The 20,355-nt window shown below is 43.0% G+C and overlaps 1 protein-coding gene across 13 annotated transcripts in view; it reads left to right on the top strand.

The window, feature by feature from the left end:
- The window catches only part of ZMYM5 (zinc finger MYM-type containing 5), a 58,202-nt gene that overhangs the window by 15,957 nt on the left and 21,890 nt on the right, over positions 1–20,355 (top strand). For 11 of the 13 annotated variants that reach the window (XM_066369115.1, XM_066369120.1, XM_066369119.1 and 8 more), the window contains 2 exons: positions 2,807–3,296; positions 3,529–3,622. In XM_066369115.1, coding sequence (XP_066225212.1) covers positions 2,817–3,296; positions 3,529–3,622 — 574 coding nt within the window. In that variant the 5' untranslated portion in view covers positions 2,807–2,816. Of the gene's footprint in view, positions 1–2,806; positions 3,297–3,528; positions 3,623–9,626; positions 9,690–14,573; positions 14,704–20,355 lie in introns of those variants that run through there. The other 2 variants (XM_066369127.1, XM_066369126.1) reach the window with 2 other exon arrangements.

The raw sequence follows: 20,355 nt of genomic DNA, 5'->3' as shown, positions 1-20,355 counted from the left end.
AAAAAAAAAAAAAAGAATCTTGTGAGTCTTAAAGGTTCTAGGATTTTTGGAATGATACACTAGCAGTGGCTTTACTTTACAGTCATCACTAGCATTTGCACACAATGCAAGGGTCAGACAGTCCTTCATGGGTTTATGGCCTGGCAGCTTCTTCTCCTCTGTGGTGATTAAAGTCCTCTGGGGCATTTTTTTCCAAAACAATCCTGTTTTGTCAGTTGAACACTTGTTGGGGGATGTAACCTTCCTTTGCGATAAGCGCAGCAAAACATGCGATGTACTCCTCAGCTACCTTAACGTCAGCACTTGCAGCTTCACCATTCCTCACCACCAAGTGGATGCCAGATCTCTTATTGAAATATTCAAACCAGCCGTGACTTGCCTTAAACGTATCTTCTGCGGCCTCTTTTGAGGTTGATGGGTCTTTCTTCTTCAAGTCGCTGTAAATAATACGTGCCTTTTCGCGTATTATAGTCTCCATCACTGTATCTCCTGCCAGCTCTTGCTCTTTCACCCACACCAGCAGAAGCTTCTCCATTTCTTCATGGATATTTGTCCTTAATTGGAACAGAATTATAGTTCCTTTCGCTGGATTTGCGCTTTTGATGGCATCCTTTTGTTTAAGGATGGTACAAATTGTAGATGTATTGCGGTCATACAGCCTTGTCAGTTCAATTACTCGTACACCATGCTCATGTTTTTCTATTATTTCTTGCTTTACTTCTATTGACATCATTCTCTTCTTCTCACCACTGTCCTTTACACTCTCTTTCTTTGGCCCCATGATAGCACACAAAAAAAGTTAGTAAAAAATGCAAAAATGATGTAAGAACCAAGTACAGCGCATGAGATTCGACTTGATTCTGTGGGTAATACGTGAGAAAGAATGAGATGCTGGTGCTGTGCTGCTGATACTGGACCCGGGCATCAACACGCCAACTAGCGGCAGCTTCCTGAATCATGACTTGTATCTCGGAATTTTGCTCGGATCTCCGACAAAAATACAGACCGAGTCGCAGCTCATATCTTAAAATATTCCTACGTTAATCTGCTCGTATCTCAAGATACCACTGTATACTATTGACGTGGCACTTATTAAGAATAAATGTTACCTGTTACGTGACTATGACTATTACCAATTAAATTACTTGGGAAAATTTTATAATAGAAATGGTACTTATCATATGTCAGTATGAGGTGTTTAAAATGGAATGATGATTGCCAAATGAAATTTTTTTTCAAACATTTAACACCCATATAGTTCCCACCTTCTTCAGTCTTGAGTTTCTAGCTAAGAAAATTGAGGCCAGCATGGATAAATTTACCTCAGCTTTCCACCTATCATTTCTACATAATTATATACAGTACATTCCAGTTATGCCTACCTTTTTCCCTCTGGCTTTTGAGAAAGGGCTGATTTATTGAAGATCAGATTCACTACCACCTGTGCCTGTATCCTTATCTTTTGCTTATGGGATCCTCATGGAACCTCACTTTATTGATTATTCAACTGTGTCCCTCTGTTGCATCATTTCCTTTATCATACTCAAGTGCAGAGTAGGTACAAAGAAGTGTTTGTTGAATGTAACAGTGGTTACAAATTTGGGGCCTTGAGTTAGACCACTGAGTTTAAGTCCTGTGCTGTTACGTGAGTACTATTAGCTCAGTAAATTTTTTTTTAAGTGAGAGGAGAGGAGGCAGAGAGACTAGCCTCCCTCATACAAGTGACTGGGATCCACACAGCAAGCCCCCTCTGGGGGATACTCTGCCCATCTGGGGCCGGTGCTCTATTGCTCACAACTGAGCCATTTTTCAGCACTTGAGGCACAGGCCACAGAACCATCCTCTGAGCCTGGGGCCAACTCGCCCAAACCATTCTAGCCATGGCTGTGGTAGAAGAAAAAAGAGAGAGAGAAGGGGAGGGGGAAAGGTGGAGAAGCAGATGGTTGCCTCTCCTGTGTGCCTTGACTGGAAATCGAAACCAAGACATCTAAACGCTAGATCGACGTTCCAGCCCTGAGCCAACCAGCCAGGGCCGAGTAAATATATATATATACACACATATATATATTTAAATACATATTTTTAAGGACTACAAAGAACTGGATCATCGATTTTCATCAAACTCTGAATAAGTAAGCATATAGAGTTAATGGGAGAAGAAAGAATGGGTGACAATTTTTTCCCTAAAAATTAAAAGTCACATAAGGTATTGAATTTTAAATTTTATTGGTGCCATTTCTTGGCAATAAAATGCAGTAATCATAATATACTTTAACTTAAATATATATATATATTTTCTTTTTTTTTTAAGAAAGAAAGGGACAGAAAGGAAGGGAAAGAGATGAGAAGCATCAACTCCTAGTTGAGGCACTTTTAGTTGTTGAATGATTGCTTTCTCATATATGCCTTGACCAGGAGAGCTCCAGCTGAGCCAATGATCCCTTGCTCAAGCTAGCAACTGTGGGGTTATGTCTATGATCCGGAGCTCAAGCTGACAACCCTGCACTCAAGCCAGATGAGGCCATGCTAAAACCAGAGACCTTGGAGTTTCAAATCTGGGTCCTCAGTATCCCAGGCTGACACTCTATCCACTGCACCACCACCTGGTCAGGCAAAAAAATTATTGATTTTAGAGAGAGGAAGGGGGAGAGAGTGAGAGAGATACAGAAACATCAATCTGCTCTTGTATATGCCCTGATCGGGAATCAAACCAGCAACCTCTGTCCTTTGGGGTGATGCTCTAACCAATTGAGCCAACTGGCCAGGGCTATAACTTTTTTTTTCTCCTTTTTTCTGCCTGTTACAGGTTCTTTGGCATGGATTCAGGTTCTGTGGGAGGATTAGATTTGACTGAACAGACTCCTGTGGTATTAGGGAATAAAGCCATGACAGCTAGTTTCACGGACCTAGAAAATTCATTGGGTGATCCAACTAGTCCTTTACTTAATAGATCATCATCAGTGGAAGATGATGATGATGATGATGTTGTGTTTATTGAATTTTTACAACCTCCTTCAACTTCTTCAGCAATAGCTGATCAAAGAAATTTTATATTTGCTTCATCAAGAAATGAAAAGCTACAAGGAAACTATTCCATAATTCTTCCTTCCTCAAGAGATTTGGCTTCTGAGAAGGGGACTATAAGTGAGACAATTGTTATTGATGATGAAGAGGACGTAGAAACAAATGAAGGGAAAAAGAAAAATTCTTCCAGTTTTATCGAATGGGGACTTCCTGGAACTAAAAACAGTACCAGAGATGTGGATTTCTCCACTTCCAGTCTTTCAAGAAGAAAGGTAAATGCAGGAATTGGCAATAGTGTTATCACTACAGAATCGACTCTGAGATTCAGATTGCTAATATTACAACTTTAGGAACAGGTGTGTGAATGCTGGGCGAGATGTGAACTTAATGATTACACTTGTAACATCACTATAGAATATCAACTTGGGAGATGTTGCTAAAGGACTTCAGTCAAGTAATTTCGGTGTTAATATACAAACATACACCCCATCTTTAACTTCACAGACCAAGATTGGAGTAGGACCTTTTAATCCTGGTAGAATGAATGTGGCAGGAGATCAACTTCAGAATGGAGGATTTGCAACTCATCATAGCCCTGGTAAGCTGTGAGTGATCTTCTATGCCAAGTAAATAAATTTTTGGCTGTTATTTTTAGTACCCATATCTATTGTATTTATGTTCTATAGATGAAATATTTTCTTTCTTTTAGGATAAGATGGAATATTTTACTTAACAAAACTGTGCCCTTTACTTTGGTGTCTGAATTTTCAGGAATTTAATCTGTTCTACCCATTATGGTTTACATCTAAAGTGTTTTAATTGAAAAACTCCAAAACCACTACCAATACCCTTGTTTACCAGTATCTGTTTTAATGTGAAAATCATAGGACAAAGAGAGGGTTGACCTGAAGGGGAATATAAAGTAATATGTAGTAATTGAATTTTATTTGATTTGTATTATGTAATTTGAAATTTCCGTTTTTGCTTTATAGGTGTGTTTATTTTTGGACTGCTTATCTCTGGTTTTCATTTTTTTTTTTAATTTTTATTTATTTAATTTATTTTTAATTTAATTTTCTTCTTTTACAGAGACAGAGTGTCAGAGAGAGGGATAGATAGGGACAGAGACAGGAACGGAGAGAGATGAGAAGCATCAATCATCAGTTTTTAGTTGCAACATCTTAGTTGTTCATTGATTGCTTTCTCATATGTGCCTTGACGGTTGGGCTACAGCTGATCGAGTAACCCATTGCTTGAGCCAGCGACCCTGGGCTCAAGCTGGTGAGTTTTTTTTTTTTTGTTTTTTTTTTTTGGTCAAACCAGATGAGCCTGTGCCCAAGCTGGCGACCTCAGGGTCTCAAACCTGGGTCCTCCGCATCCCAGTTCAACGCTCTATCCACTGCACCACCGCCTGGTCAGGCTGGTTTTCATTTTTAAATCAACATTTTATTAGTTGCTTAATTTTAAAAGTTTCTTGCCTTTAATTTACAGGCCTATAATTTTTAAAGTCTTGATTTTATAAAATTAAGACATAATGAAAGTTATTTAAAGCTTAGCAAATCAGGTTGGTTAGAGCATCGACCTGAAGTGCAGAGGTTGCTGGTTTGATTCCCGTCAGGGTGCATATTGGAGCAAATTGATGTTCCTGTCTCTCACTCACTCTCTCCTTTCCTCTCTTGCTGAAATTAATAATAATAAAAAAGAGACCACCTGACCAGGCGGTGGCGCAGTGGATAGAGCATCGGACTGGGATGCAGAGGTCCCAGGTTCGAGACCCCGAGGTTGCCAGCTTGAGCGCAGGCTCATATGGTTTGAGCAAAAAGCCCACCAGCTTAAACCCAAGGTCACTGGCTCCAGCAAGGGGTTACTTGGTCTGCTGAAGGCCTGTGGTCAAGGCACATATGAGAAATCAATCAATGAAGAACTAAGGTGTTGCAATGTGCAACAAAAAACTAATGATTGATGCTTCTCATCTTTCCATTCCTGTCTGTCTATCCTTCTCTCTGAATCTCAATCTATCTCTGTAAAAAAAAAAAAAAATGTTGATCTGGGACTGGCCAAATGGCTCGGTTGGTTAGAGCACCATGCCAAAGTGCAGATTGATAGTCCTGTCTCTGTCTGTCTATCTCCCTCTTTCTCTCTTAAATCAATAAATATAAACATTAAAAAAGTAAGATAAAATATGTTGATCTGTGAATGGATCTTTTACCTCTAATTTGGTTATTTGGGAAAACCTATTCACTGAGTTACACAGATCTTGTAAATGTTGATACTTTAGAAAGCTGTCCAGCTCACAGTGGCGAACACAAGTTTTCAAAGGTCCTGATTTTCTCTTGAAAGCTCAGATTTTTTCATTGGCAACAAATACTGTAGTTTTTCTTGTAGGGACAGGTTTATTTGGCTTATTTTCAAGAAAAAGTCAATAACCAGGTTGTCAGCCATTCTTTCAAGTAAAAATGATATTTCATGAGAAAAGTCTGATTCAGCTTACTGTGCAACAAGTAATTGGGAATGCTTTTCTACTGTTCCTTCAGGACAGCCATTGTACTTTGATATGAAACGAGTGGGTTACACATTTCTCTGTTCATCATTATAGAATATTAAGGTGTAGTCATAGGCTGAAATTTAGTAAAATTAACAGTAATTTTTACTGTTTCATTAAGAGCATCTTTTGTATAATAAATAATTTCACTGGTGCCTTTGTGCTTGGATTTTGGGAGAAAGACTAAACCCTTGGAATTTAGAAATCTCTTTTCTGTCAGTGAGGCCCTGGATCACACTTGAGTTTGTTTTGAGAGATGAGATAACTAAGGATGTGGGAGGGTCACCGGAAAGACTAATTATATAATGAGAGTGCTGGGGCTTTGAGCCAGCCTAACCTCCAGGGAGGTAAAGGGGGTTGGAAATGGAGTCCAGTCACATGCAATGAATAATTCTGTCAGTCAAACCTATACAGTGAAATACCAATATAACCTCTGTATACTGAAGCTCTGTACACCCTCCTGGAGGGTGAACTCATCAATGTGCCACATGGATAAAGCACCTGATTCCACAAAGAGTGGGCACAAAAGCTCTGCATTTGGGACCCTTCCAGACCTCATCCTATATGGCTCTTCATTTGGCTGGTCCTGATTTATATCCTTTATAATAAAACTGTGATTGTAAGTATAGAGCTTTCCTGAGTGAGTCATTATAGCAAATTAGCAAACTGGAAGAGGGTCTTAAGTACTTCGCAGATTTATAGCTAGTTGGCCAGAACTATAGGTAGCATCTAAAGCAGGGGTAGTCAACCTTTTTATACCTACCACCCACTTTTTTTTTTTTTTTTGTATTTTTCTGAAGCTGGAAACGGGGAGAGACAGTCAGACAGACTCCCTCATGCGCCTGACCGGGATCCACCTGGCACGCCCACCAGGGGCGACGCTTGCCCACGATACTCTGCCCCTCCGGGGCGTTGCTCTGCCGCGACCAGAGCCACTCTAGCGCCTGGGGCAGAGGCCAAGGAGCCATCCCCAGCGCCCGGGCCATCTTTGCTCCAATGGAGCCTTGGCTGCGGGAGGGGAAGAGAGAGACAGAGAGGAAGGAGGGGGGGGTGGAGAAGCAAATGGGTGCTTCTCCTATGTGCCCTGGCCGGGAATCGAACCCAGGTCCCCTGCACGCCAGGCCGATGCTCTACTGCTGAGCCAACCGGCCAGGGCCCCTACCACCCACTTTTGTATTTCTGTTAGTAGTAAAATTTTCTAACACCCACCGGTTCCACAGTAATAGTGATTTATAAAGTAGTGAAGTAACTTTATAAAATTTATAAAGCAGAGTTACAGCAAGTTAAAGCATATAATAATAATTACTTACCAAGTACTTTATGTCAGATTTTCGCTAAGTTTGGCAGAATAAATCTTTATAAAACAACTTACTATAGTTAAATCTATCTCTTTATTTATACTTTGGTTGCTCTGCTACCGCCCACCATGAAAGCTGGCATGCCCAATAGTGGGTGGTAGGGACCAGGTTGGCTACCACTACTATAAAGTAAGGGTAGTCTTGCTGGGGACTACACCTTTAAACCTGAGGGTTTTAATGCTAAGTCCACCTACTTAGCATCAGAAGTGTATTAGTATTGGAATAACAACAATAAGTGAAGATGATATTTTCTTTTTCTACAAATGCATGATAATGAAGGAAAATATTTGGCAGGGTTTTTAAGAAAATTTATTTTATTTCTTTTAATGAGAGAGCGAGAGAGATAAGACAGGGATAGACAGGGAGAGAGATGAGAAGCATCAACTCATAATTGTGGAACCTTAGTTGTTCATTAATTGCTTTCTCACATGTGCCTTAACTGGGAGGATACAGCAGAGCGAGTGACTCTTTGTTCAAGCCAGCGACATGGGGTCGTGTCGGTGATCCCACACTCAAGCCAGTGACCTCAGGGTTTTGAACCTGGCCAATGCTCTACTACACCACCGTCTGGTTAGGCTATTCAGCAGTTTTACCCATCATTGCTTTTGTTCACTAACACCATGAACAAGGCAAATAATCTTTTTTTTTTTTTTTTGTATTTTTCTGAAGCTGGAAACGGAGAGAGACAGTCAGACAGACTCCCGCATGCGCCCGACCGGGATCCACCCGGCACGCCCACCAGGGGCAATGCTCTGCCCACCAGGGGGCGATGCTCTGCCCCTCCGGGGCGTCGCTCTGCCGCGACCAGAGCCACTCTAGCGCCTGGGGCAGAGGCCAAGGAGCCATCCCCAGCGCCCGGGCCATCTTTCCTCCAATGGAGCCTTGGCTGCGGGAGGGGAAGAGAGAGACAGAGAGGAAGGAGGTGGGGGGGTGGAGAAGCAAATGGGCGCTTCTCCTATGTGCCCTGGCCAGGAATCGAACCCGGGTCCCCCGCACGCCAGGCCGACGCTCTACCGCTGAGCCAACTGGCCAGGGCCTAATCTTGTTTTTTATTATGGAATTTTTTACCTTGCAGGTCTCCCCTTTTTTTCTTTTTATAATACAATATTTAATAGAAGTGAATGAGTATAAACCTTTGTCTTGTTCTTTTTTTTTTTTAATGTTTTTTTTTATTTATTTTATTTTTTTTTAAAGATTTTATTTATTCATTTTAGAGAGGGGAGAGAGAGAGAAAGGGGGAGGAGCTGGAAGCATCAACTCCCATATGTGCCTTGACCAGGCAAGCCCAGGGTTTTGAACCAGCGACCTCAGCGTTTCCAGGTTGACGCTTTATCCACTGCGCCACCACAGGTCAGGTCTTAATGTTTATTTTATTGATTTTAGAGAGGAAAGGAGACAGGAACATCAATCTGTTTCTGTATGTGCCCAGACCCAGGATCAAACCCACAACCTCTGTTTTGCGACAGTAACCAACTGAGCTATCCTGCCAGAGCAACTCTTGTCTTGTTCTTGACTTGGGGTGGGAATAGGGAAGCATATGACATTTCACTATTATATATATTATTAACTCCTGTCAGATGTTATTAGCTTTTTATGTTTATATTTTATTTACTAGCTTGTTATTTCAGGTTGTTTCTAGTTTTTTTAACTTGTTGGTAATTTTATTTATATTTTTAATTGATTTTATTAAGGTAGCACTGGTTAACAGAACTATACAGGTTTCTAGTTGTTCCAGCTGTTTCTAGTTTTCCTAATTGTAAACAGTGTTCTCAAGAATATCTCTTTAGGCCCTGGCCGGTTGGCTCAGCAGTAGAGCATCGGCCTAGCGTGCGGAGGACCCGGGTTCGATTCCCGGCCAGGGCACACAGGAGAAGCGCCCATCTGCTTCTCCACCCCCCACCGCGCCTTCCTCTCTGTCTCTCTCTTCCCCTCCGGCAGCCAAGGCTCCATTGGAGCAAAGATGGCCCGGGCGCTGGGGATGGCTCTGTGGCCTCTGCCCCAGGCGCTAGAGTGGCTCTGGTCGCAACATGGCGACGCCCAGGAAGGGCAGAGCATCGCCCCCTGGTGGGCGTGCCGGGTGGATCCGGGTCAGGCGCATGCGGGAGTCTGTCTGACTGTCTCTCCCTGTTTTCAGCTTCAGAAAAATGCAAAAATAATAATAATAATATCTCTTTAAGCCCTGGCTGGCTAGCTCAGTTGGTTAGATCATCAGCTGGAAGTGCAGAGGTTACTGGTTCAGTCCACGCTCAGGCACATAGATAAACAAATTGATATTCCTGTCTCTCCCTCTCTCTCCTTTCCCCTCTCTAAAAAATCAGTAAAATAAACATTTTTTTTTTTAAAAAAGATTATCTCTTTTAAGTTTGGCACACTTGTCTTATTTTCTTGAGAAAAGTTTCTATAGGTGAAATTACTAAATCAAAAGTCAACATATTTTTAAAGCTTTTCATGGTTAATGCAAAATTGCCCCACCAAAAAGTTGTGTTACTTCTCTTGCAAAATAAGAGTTTTTGTGTCCATAGTGTAAGCTTTCCACTGGGATAGGAGTGTTTATATAATGTTTGCTAAAATGGTCACTAAAATGACCATAATTTATTTTAGACATCAATGAACTTCTAAAAATATATTTGTCAACATTTTATGAATTTGTTCACCCATGTTTTTCATCCATTTTCTACTATGTATGCTTTTTATTTATTAAGAGTTAAGCCTGACCAGGCAGTGGCGCAGTGGATAGAGCGTCGGACTGGGATGCGGAAGGACCCAGGTTCGAGACCCCGAGGTCGCCAGCTTGAGCGCGGGCTCATCTTGAACAAAGCTTGCCAGCTTGGACCCAAGGTCACTGGCTTGAGCAAGGGGTTACTTGGTCTGCTGTAGTACCTCGGTCAAGGCACATGTGAGAAAGCAATCAATGAACAACTAAGGTGTCACAACGAAAAACTGATGATTGATGCTTCTCATCTCTCTCCATTCCTGTCTGTCTGTCCCTATCTATCTCTCTCTCTGACTCTCTCTCTGTCTCTGTAAAAAAAAAAAAAAGAGTTAAGCCTGATAAATAATATAAAAACTTGGGATCTCTATATTGAAAGATGTGATAACTTAAAAGTAATTGAAGAAAATGTTGAAGACTTGAAATAATGTTTATTGATAATCATTCTTTTGGGTCTGTTTATTTCTTTTGATGTTTTACTTTATTGAGGTCCAGGGGCCCCTTGGGAGGTGTGATGCCAAGAGTAAAGAATGCACACAGAGCTGACATGGAGGGAGGAACGCAACAAAAGCTACAGCACACTTTATTGTTTAAGGCCAGTTTATATACAGTGCAGGAGGATTCGCACATGCACCTCCTCCTCCTGTTGAAGTGAACTAGAGTAGAGATAAGGCAGCAGGTTATATAACTGTGGGAACAACAATGCTTGCTCTTCCACTTTTGGGTCATGTCATTTGGCATAGCTACTGTGCAGGCGCCCCAGGCTCTAGCTAGTAACGGAGCCTCATACTCTACCCTTCTAGAGGTCGGGTGCCTGGTCTTTTCTCACAGGGCACTCACTCACTTGGGTGCAAAGGCCACAACAGCAATAGAGGGAACAACAGATGACCACTAGTTCCCCTGTTACACCTGTTAAAATAAGGCCCATTTTCAGGACATTCCCAGACTCTCCCACAAGTGGGAGAGAGGGTCCTCTGTAGGGCCCGGATGGCTGATGCTTCAGCATTCATCTCCTGTAAAGCCTTTCAGATTTGCTGTTGATTGTTGGGGATATGCACACCGCAGTCTATATGTACCAGGGCATAAATACCGCCCTGCATTGCAGTAAGCAATTCTAAGTCCATCAAGGAGGAGACTCAGAGTGGCGAGTGACATTCAAGGCTTGGGCTACGTGTTGGGCCAATGCCTCAACCTATAATTCTACATTAATAGTATCATAACCCCCCCCCCCCCCAGTTACAAAAAGAGCCAGAGGGTGAAACTACTAGAGAGCTCTCTTTTTCCTTTGTCAGTGGTGATACATGAGGTCCCAATTTTGGGGCTTCAGTGGCAATGTCAGTAATACTTTGTCATAGATAAATGGGCAACCCCAAGTACAATGACTAGTCCAGTGAGCTGGCAGGTAGGGCCTGTCTCAAACCAAAACATCTCTGTTTGAGGCAGCAAGGCAGTAGCCATCCACATTGGCAGCTGCCCCTTCCTTACAGGAGCTGTCCGTGTACCACGCTTCCATGGGGAGAGGCGATTTTTCTTCTTGGTACAGACTCTCCTGCACTTTATCTTGGGCCGGTTCTATCCCCATTTTTCTGTTATAAACTATTGGTTCCAGCAAGAAGTGCAGCTCCTGTGTTAGGGGAATAGATGAGAACCGGGCCCATTGTTTAAGATACATACCCCATTTGGTCAAGGTAGGAGTCTGCACTACCCCACTTGGAGGGTGTGTAGCCCAAGAACAAAGCCAGCCTTCGACCAGACACCTGGTCTACACTGTGACTGGCTGTAGCCCTGTGATATTTTCACAGGCCAGGAATGTGGCATACATTGATGCCAACTGCTTCTCAATGAGGGAATACTGTATGGCGGCTCCCTCCTATACCTGGGATGAAAAGCCAGTGGGTGTCTTCCAACAACCCTGCCTTTGTTAAAGACCCGAGCCAAACTCTGTCTTCTCAACTTGGACCTTCAGCAGGAACGGCAGGGCCAGGGCTATTTCCTGTAACATCTGAGCTTGTGCCACCCCCCTCTTGGTGGCATGAAAGACATGCTTTGTCTTGGGGATCCAGTCCCAGGGCTCACCCTTTTGAATCAATTGATATAACGGTTTGGCCAACAAGACCAAGTGGGGTATGAAGGTTTGCCAGAACCCTAACAGACCTACATAGGTCTACAACTGTTTCACAGTTTCTGGTTGGGGGTATGTTTGAATTTTGTCAATCATCGCCTCAGGCATAACCTTTGTCTTACCTGACGGAACAGCACTCAGGAACTTGACAGAGTAACCAGGTCGCTGGACCTTGTCCTCATTGATGACTAACCCCCTGCTCATCAAGGCTTCTCAAAGCCCTTGGGCTGCTGTTTTGAGATCAGAGGTTAGTTAGCATTATGTTATCAATGTAATGGAATAATCGCATCATCTTAGAGTGGTTCCATGTGGCCAAATCTCACCAGGCTATGATGACAGAGTAGGGCTATGGATGCAAATGTCCCTGTGGCAATGCTTGAAATGTCCATTGCCAGCCTTCCCACATGAAGGCAAACTGCTCTTGACTAGCAGTATAAATGTCAATAGAAAAAAAGCATTAGCCAAGTCAACTACATAGTGATATCGGCCCAGTTTCATTGACAACCTGTTCATCAGCTCAGTCATGTTCTGGACAGCGGCGTGCAGAGGCAGGGTGAACTTGTTCAGCTCTTGATAGTTTACTGTCATATGCCAGCGACTGTCAGGCTTCTGGGCAGACCACATGGGGGATGATCCCAGCTTTCTCCCAGCTTCAAAATGGTCTGTGATTTCTCCTTGTCGCCCTGGCAGGCAGTACTGCTTCACCAACACAGCTCATATTGCCTGGGGGAGATGCAGAGGGGTGTGGTGTGGATGCTCGCTCTCCACTGTTTTCATCACTCATACCTGTAACTGGAATTTTTCCTGGGTGGTGCTCACAGCCAGTCTGGCCAGCACATCCACCCCCAGGATGTATTAGATATATAAACCTCATATACCCTAGGAGGTAATCTGCCAATCCCCATAGTCACTATTTTGCGGACCGTATCTGGCATCACTCATAGCTCTCTGGTTGCCAAGGGTACCCAGAACAGGTCTGAGTTGTTAAAACTCAAAGTAGAATCTCCACCTGTGTCTACCAAGGCTAGGACACACTGGACATTGCAGGGGCAGGGGGGATTGGGGGACCAATAAATGGTCAGTTCCATATGAGGCCTTTGGTCTTCTAGTTAGGCATATAGCCAGTCAGAACCAGTCCCGCTGCCTGAATTTCATAGACTTTGCCCCGCCACTTTGTGGCCAAAGAAGAAGTTGCTGCTCTGGCATATTGCCAGCATTGTCCCAAATGGCCTTGGCTGCAGCTGGTAAATCATGCCACAGCTGACATATGGTTAATTTTCAGGGGCCTGTCCTCAGTCTTGTATGTCGGAGTGGCACTCCCTCTGGTGGCACTAGTCCTCTCCTTCCTGTCTCACAGCTGCAGCTTCTTGCTTGCTTGTACCAGGAAGGACTGGCCTTGGCAGCATATGTTCATGTTGCCCAGGCACTGCTCCAAGTCTTTTTCCTTGAGCTGTAGTGGCTGTAGCCAAGCCACCTGGCCTGCCCCTTCTCTGTGGGCTGCCAGGATGTTTGGCTTCAATTGTTCCAAAGCTCTTCGGATCCCCTCTGGCTGTGGATGGACTATGTTCCAGTCCACTGGCAGCATCCAGTTTATTAGGTATGCTATAACCGGGTGCCAATGAGAACAGGGGCCATCTCTTTGCCCACTCTACCTGGGACTGTTGTGTCTCCATGGGGGTGAGGTGTTCTCCAGCACCACTCACCTCATCCTGCCTACCCTGCTTGCTGCGCCAGTTTTCTGGGTCCAGGGACGCCTTGGTAGGAGTGATGTGAAGGGTAAAGAATGCATGTGGAACCGACATGGGGTAAGGGACACATCAAAAGCCATAGCACGCTTTATTAAGGCCAATTTATTTACAGTGCAGGAGGATTCGCACATGCACTCCTCCTCCTGTTGTGGTAAACTATAGATAAGGCAGCAGTTATTTAACTGTGGGAGCAACAATGCATGCGCTCCCACTTTCCGGTCATGTCATTTGGCATAGCTACTGCGCAGGCACCCCAGGCTCTAGCTAGCAACTGGGCCTCACACACTTAATTTTCTTTTGTAATTATTCTCTAAATTTTAGATGTGTATTTGTGTAAGCATGAATTTTATCTTACTTACAAGTTCTTGTGTGGAATCAAAACCAGAAGCCTTGCCATGTATTATGTCTTTTATGTTTCATACTCCCATTTTTCACCTTACTGACTAAATTGAAGTTGTATGTTTAATGTTAAGTTGGATAAATAAGGCGCTTTTCAATTTAAAAGCATAGCATAAGCTGATCATTAACTAGGAAAAAGAAGGCTGTAGTTACATGCTGTATTATTATTACACTCAAATTGTGGGTATAATTGAAATTTGAGGGTTTTTTTAGCGATAAAAGGGGGTGACAGACAGGGACAGACAGGAAGGGAGAGAGATGAGAAGCCGTAGCACTTTTAGTTGTTCATTGATTGCTTTCTCATATGAGCCTTTATCCCGGAGCGGGGGCCTCCAGCCGAGCCAGTGACCACTAGTGACCAATTGCTCAAGCCAGCGATCTTGGGCTTCAAGCCAGCAATGTTTGGGCTCAAGTCAGCAACCATGGGGTCATGTGTATGATCCACACTCGAGTCAGTGAGGCCATACTTTAAGCCGGTGACCTCAGGGTTTCAAACTTGGGTTCTCAGTGTCCCAGGTTGATGCTCTATCTGCTGGACCACCACCTGAACAGGCTGTTGGAAAGTAGTTTTGATTACTGTTGGATTTTTTTATTCTTGTCCTCCTTCTATTTCATTAATTTAAAACTGTATTTTATATTTCTGATGCTTTCTCATTACATAAAATATCAGTGATTTTAAAATGTAATAGAAGAGTCTGACCATATGGTGGTGCAGTGGATAGACCATTGGCCTGGGATGCTCAGGACCCTGGTAACAGAAGAAGAAAATGTACTGAATGTCTCAGTTGACACTCATTTCTGTAAGTGAAAAACTTTTAACCACATTTAGACTATTTTGTTTATGATACATGGTACAAACTTCTATGAAGTGTGGATGAATATACAATGTTCCTGACTTCTCAAGTTTTATTTTGGGGGACAAAAGAAGTAGATCCTTTGAATAATAACATTTAGTCTACAATTCTTTAAAATTTTTTATTGATTTATTGCTTTTAGAGAGAGATGAAGAAAGAGAGAAACATCAATTTGTTTTCCCACTTGTATTTATGTATTTATTTATTGGTTGATTCCTATATGTGCTTGACTGGGAATCAAACCTGCAACCTTGGCATACTGGGATGACGTTCTAACCAACTGATCTACCTGGACAGGGCTTTAGTTTATAATTCTAAAAAGAAGGTTCACCAAGTTTTCAGGTGAAGCATGATGGTGAAGATATGTTTGCAACTTTCTTAAAGGTTAGGTCACTTGTTGAAAGGGCTGTGTTTTTGCCATTTTTGTGTTATTTTCCTTTTACCTGAATGTAGCATAGTAAAAGCTGTTTCATTTTAGTATATCTAGATTATGTTTTGCTTGCTGTCAGCATTAGTAAACTGCTTTTCTTTTTTTTTTGTATTTTTCTAAAGTTGGAAACGGGGAGGCAGTCAGACTCCTGCATACGCCCAACCGGGATCCACCCGGCACGCCCACCAGGGGGCGATGCTCTGCCCATCTGGGGCGTTGCTCTTTTGCAACCAGAGCCATTCTAGCGCCTGAGGCAGAGGCCATGGAGCCATCCTCAGCGCCTGGGCCAACGGAGCCTTGGCTCTGGGAGGGGAAGAGAGAGACAGAGATGAAGGAAGAGGGAGGGGTGGAGAAGCAGATGGGCACTTTTCCTGTGTGCCCTGGCTGGGAATCGAACCCGGAACTCCTACACGCCAGGCTGATGCTCTACCATTGAGCCAACCAGCCAGGGCCTGCTTTTCAGATATACTCATACCCTTGATGGCCTGGGTAGTTTCATGAAACTTTTGGTTTGCATGATTGGGATTTTCTGTGTTAAGCTAATAAAGAACTATTTTCAGAGGTCACCCAGGCCTCTAATATGAAGAGTTTATTGTGTTTGGTTTAATTAGCATTTCTCTGATGATTAGTGAGTTGAAGATCTTTTCGGATGTCTTTTGGCCAGCTACATGTCCTCTTTGGTAAAGTGTCTATTCCGGTCCTCTGCCCATTTTTTAATTGGATTGTCTTTTTTCTTTCTTTTTTTTTTTTTTTTTTTGTATTTTTCTGAAGCTGGAAACGGGGAGAGACTGTCAGACAGACTCCCGCATGCGCCCGACCGGGATCCACCCGGCACGCCCACCAGGGACGACGCTCTGCCCACCAGGAGGCGATGCTCTGCCGCGACCAGAGCCACTCTAGCGCCTGGGGCAGAGGCCAAGGAGCCATCCCCAGCGCCCGGGCCATCTTTGCTCCAATGGAGCCTTGGCTGCGGGAGGGAAAGAGAGAGACAGAGAGGAAGGACGGGGGGGGGGGGGGGGGGGTGGAGAAGCAAATGGGCGCTTCTCCTATGTGCCCTGGCCGGGAATCTAACCTGGGTCCCCCGCACGCCAGGCCAACGCTCTACCGCTGAGCCAATCGGCCAGGGCCTGTTCCAAAGTTTTTTAATCCACTCGTCCACTGACGGACACTTGGGCTGTTTCCAGATCTTTGCTATTGTGAACAATGCTGCCATAAACATGGGGGGTGCATTTCTTCTTTTCAAACAGTGCTATGGTGTTCTTGGGGTATATTCCTAAAAGTGGTATAGCTGGGTCAAAAGGCAGTTCGATTTTTAATTTTTTTTTTTTTTTTTTTTTTTTGTATTTTTCTGAAGCTGGAAACGGGGAGAAACAGACAGACTCCCGCATGTACCCAACCGGGATCCACCCGGCACGCCCACCAGGGGGCGATGCTCTGCCCTTCCGAGGGGTCGCTCTGTTGTGACCAGAGCCACTCTAGCGCCTGGGGCAGAGGCCAAGGAGCCATCCCCAGCCCCCAGGCCATCTTTGCTCCAATGGAGCCTTGGCTGTGGGAGGGGAAGAGAGAGACAGAGAGGAAGGAGAGGGGGAGGGGTGGAGAAGCCGATGGGCGCTTCTCCTGTGTGCCCTGGCCGGGAATCGAACCCGGGACTTCTGCACGCCAGGCTGACGCTCTACCACTGAGCCAACCGGCCAGGGCCCGATTTTTAATTTTTTGAGGAATCTCCATACTGTTTTCCACAGTGGCTGCACCAGTCTGTATTCCCACCAGCGGTGCAGGAGGGTTCCCTTGTCTCCACATCCTCACCAGCACTTATTCTGTGTTGTTTTGATGATGAACGCCTGCCTGTTCTGACTGGTGTGAGGTGATAGCTCATTGTGGTTTTAATTTGCATTTCTCTAATGATTAATGATGTTGAGCATTTTTTCATATGCCTATTGGCCTTCTGGATGTCCTCTTTGGAGAAGCGTCTTTCATTTCTTGGACCCATTTTTTGATTGGATTATTTGTCTTCCTGGTATTGAGTTTTACAAGTTCTTTATAAATTTTGGTTATTAACCCCTTATCAGACGTATTGTCAAATATATTTTCCCATTGTGTAGTTTGTCTTTTATTCTGTTCTTATTGTCTTTAGCTGTGCAAAAGCTTTTTAGTTTGATATAGTCCCATTTGTTTATCCTGTCTTTTATTTCACTTCCCCATGGAGATAAATCAGCAGATATATTGCTTCGAGAGATGTTAGAGAGCTTACTGCCTATGTTTTCTTCTAAGCTGCTTATGGTTTCACGGATTACATTTAAGTCTTTTATCCATTTTGAGTTGATTTTTGTGAATGGTGTAAGTTGGTGGTCTAGTTTCATTTTTTTGCAGGTAGCTGTCCAATTTTCCCAACACCATTTGTTGAAGAGGCTGTCTTTACTCCAATGTATGCTCTGACCTCCTTTGTCAAATATCAGTTGTCCATGAAAGTGTGGGTTTATTTCTGGGTTCTAAGTTCTGTTCCATTGATCTATATGCCTGTTCTTATGCCAGTACCAGGCTATTTTGAGTACAATGGCCTTGTAGTATAACTGGATATCCGGAAGTGTGATACTTCCCACTTTATTCTTCCTTTTCAAGATTGCTGAGGCTATTCGTGTTCTCTTGGTTTTATATAAATTTTTGGAATATGTGTTCTATATCTTTGAAGTAAGTCATTGGTATTTTAATCGGTATTGTATTGAATTTATAAATTGCTTTGGGTAAAATATCAGAGATTTTACTGCCTGTGTTTTCTTCTAGGATTTTTATGGTTTCAGGTCTTATATTTAAGTTTTTAATCCATTTTGAGTTTATTTTTGTATGTGATGTAAGAAGGTGGTCTAGTTTTATATTTGCAATATTTGTCCAGTTTTTATAGCAGCATTTATTGAATTGACTGTTTTTACCCCATTGTATGTTCTTGCCTCCTTTGTCAAATATTAACTGACCATCTAGGCATGGATTTATTTCAGGCTCTCTATTTTGTTCCATTGATTTATATGTCTGTTTTAATGCCAATACCATGATATTTTGATTACTATAGCCTTATAGTAAAGTTTGATACCAGGTAACATGATACATTCACCTTTGTTCTTCCTTCTCAAAATTGCTATGGTATTTGGGGTTTTGAGGGTTTTATATAAATTTTTGGATTATTTTATTTCTGTGAAAAAACGCCATCGGCATTTTGGTAGGAATTGTGTTGAATTTATAGATTGCTTTGGGTAGTATGTACATTTTAATGATGTTAATTCTTCCTGTCCATGAGCATTTTATATGCTTCCATTTATTTGTGTCTTCTTCAGTTTCTTCTTTAGTAACTTACAGTTTTCCTAGTACAGGTTTTTTTATCTCCTTGGTTAAGTTTATTCCTACGCATTTTTTTTAAGCAATTGTAAATAGGATTGTTTTCTTAGGTTCCCTTTTTGATTATTGGTGTAAAAAATGCAATCAATTTCTTAATATTTATTTTGTATACTGCTACTTTATTGAATTAATTTATCAGTTCAAATAGTTTTTTGGTGTAAATTTTAGGTTTTCTATATTCAGTATCTTGTAATCTGCAAATAATGGTAATTTTACTTCTTTCCAATTTTAATGCCTTTTATTTTTCTTGTCCTATTTGCTGTGGCTAGGACTTCCATTACTATGTTGAATAAGAGTGTTGAAATTGGACATCCCTGTCTTGTTCCTAATCTTAAGGAAAGTGATTTTAGTTTTTCCATTTTTGAGTATGATGTTAGGTGTGAGTTTGTTTTATATGGCCCTTATTATGTTGGAGTATGTTTCCTCTATTCCTACTTTGCTTAGAGTTTTTTAAATCATAAATGGGTGCTGGATTTTGTCAAATGCTTTTTCTGCATCTGTTCATATATTCATATGAACTTTATCCTTTATTGTGATATATCTTGTTAATTAATTTACAAATACTGTACTAGCCTTATAGTACAGGAATAAATCCCTCTTGATCATGGTGTATGATCTTTTTAATGTATTGCTGAATTCAGTTTGCTAATATTTTGTTGAGGTACTTCAGTGCAGGTCACTGTCAGATACTGCCCATGACTGGCTCTGGCCTGCCCTTTAGGAGCTACAAAGCAATCCACAGTTTGTGGCTGCCTTTGCTTGGCCTGGGTACTTATGGGAGGAGCTGAACTGCTACCAAGGCTGGCTTCCCCTAATACCAAGCATAGGTTAGTGAAAGACCCAAAGCACCTTGAAATTCACTTCTGCCTATGTGCTGCCTCTTTGGTTCAGTCACTGAAAGAGCTTTCTGTTGGTTTGCAAGTTGCATGAGATTGGTTCTCAGTGAGTCACCAGTTAGGGGTGTTGTTCACCAGGCTGGTGAGATTCCAACTCGGTGCCAGTGCAGGGTCTGAAGCTGCTCAGCAAAGGGCTTAGTATACACCAAGGTGAAGTGCCACACATCTGGTTTCTGCAGATCTTTGTGCTGAGGCAAGCTCTCAGGGAGTTGTTAGGGTGATGCCAGCAGAGTTCATCAAAAACAGATTGAGATTTGGCTGTGTGGAGGAAGGGCTCTTCTCAGGAATGGTGGCACCAGTTACAGGGTGGGAGATGACCTCCACCAGAACCTTCAGAAAGTCTTCACCATGGCCTGGCTGGCTGCTGCCAATAGACTCTTTTGCAAGGCTTTAACTTGGCAAGGTGAGGCTATAGGGAGGGTGGGGCTAGTTCATCTTTTCAGGCTGAATTGCCATGGAGGGGAGTGCTTGACCCAGGAAGGATGATGTGTGTAGGCAGTGTGGGAAAGGGACTGACTCAGCATAGGGATATTGGCAGCTGTTTCTCTAGCTTTCTCCCTGAGGTTACGCAACCCATTCTCCCCCTGTGTGACTCTGGTTCGCTCTAAGCCACTGTCCTGGTGAAGCCCAGGGTGATTGCCACAAACAAGATTTTTTACACTTGCCCTTTAAGAAGGTGCCTAGGTTTCTATCAGATTCTGTCTCTTCTTGGTAGAGGGGAATCCCACTGATTTTCTCAGCCAGTACTATGCAGGCTCCTCTTTCTGGCGCTAGGTCTCTTGGCTGCTTAGCTGCAGTAGGATTAAGATGTCTTGCTCTTCAGAGGCGACCTTTGCAGCTGAGATATCCCTCTAGATTCTCAACTGCTACGTGTGGGTGTGGAGC

Source organism: Saccopteryx leptura, chromosome 2 (genome assembly GCF_036850995.1).
Source record: "Saccopteryx leptura isolate mSacLep1 chromosome 2, mSacLep1_pri_phased_curated, whole genome shotgun sequence".
NCBI lineage: Eukaryota > Metazoa > Chordata > Mammalia > Chiroptera > Emballonuridae > Saccopteryx > Saccopteryx leptura.
This window is presented reverse-complemented; position numbering and strand designations above follow the sequence as displayed.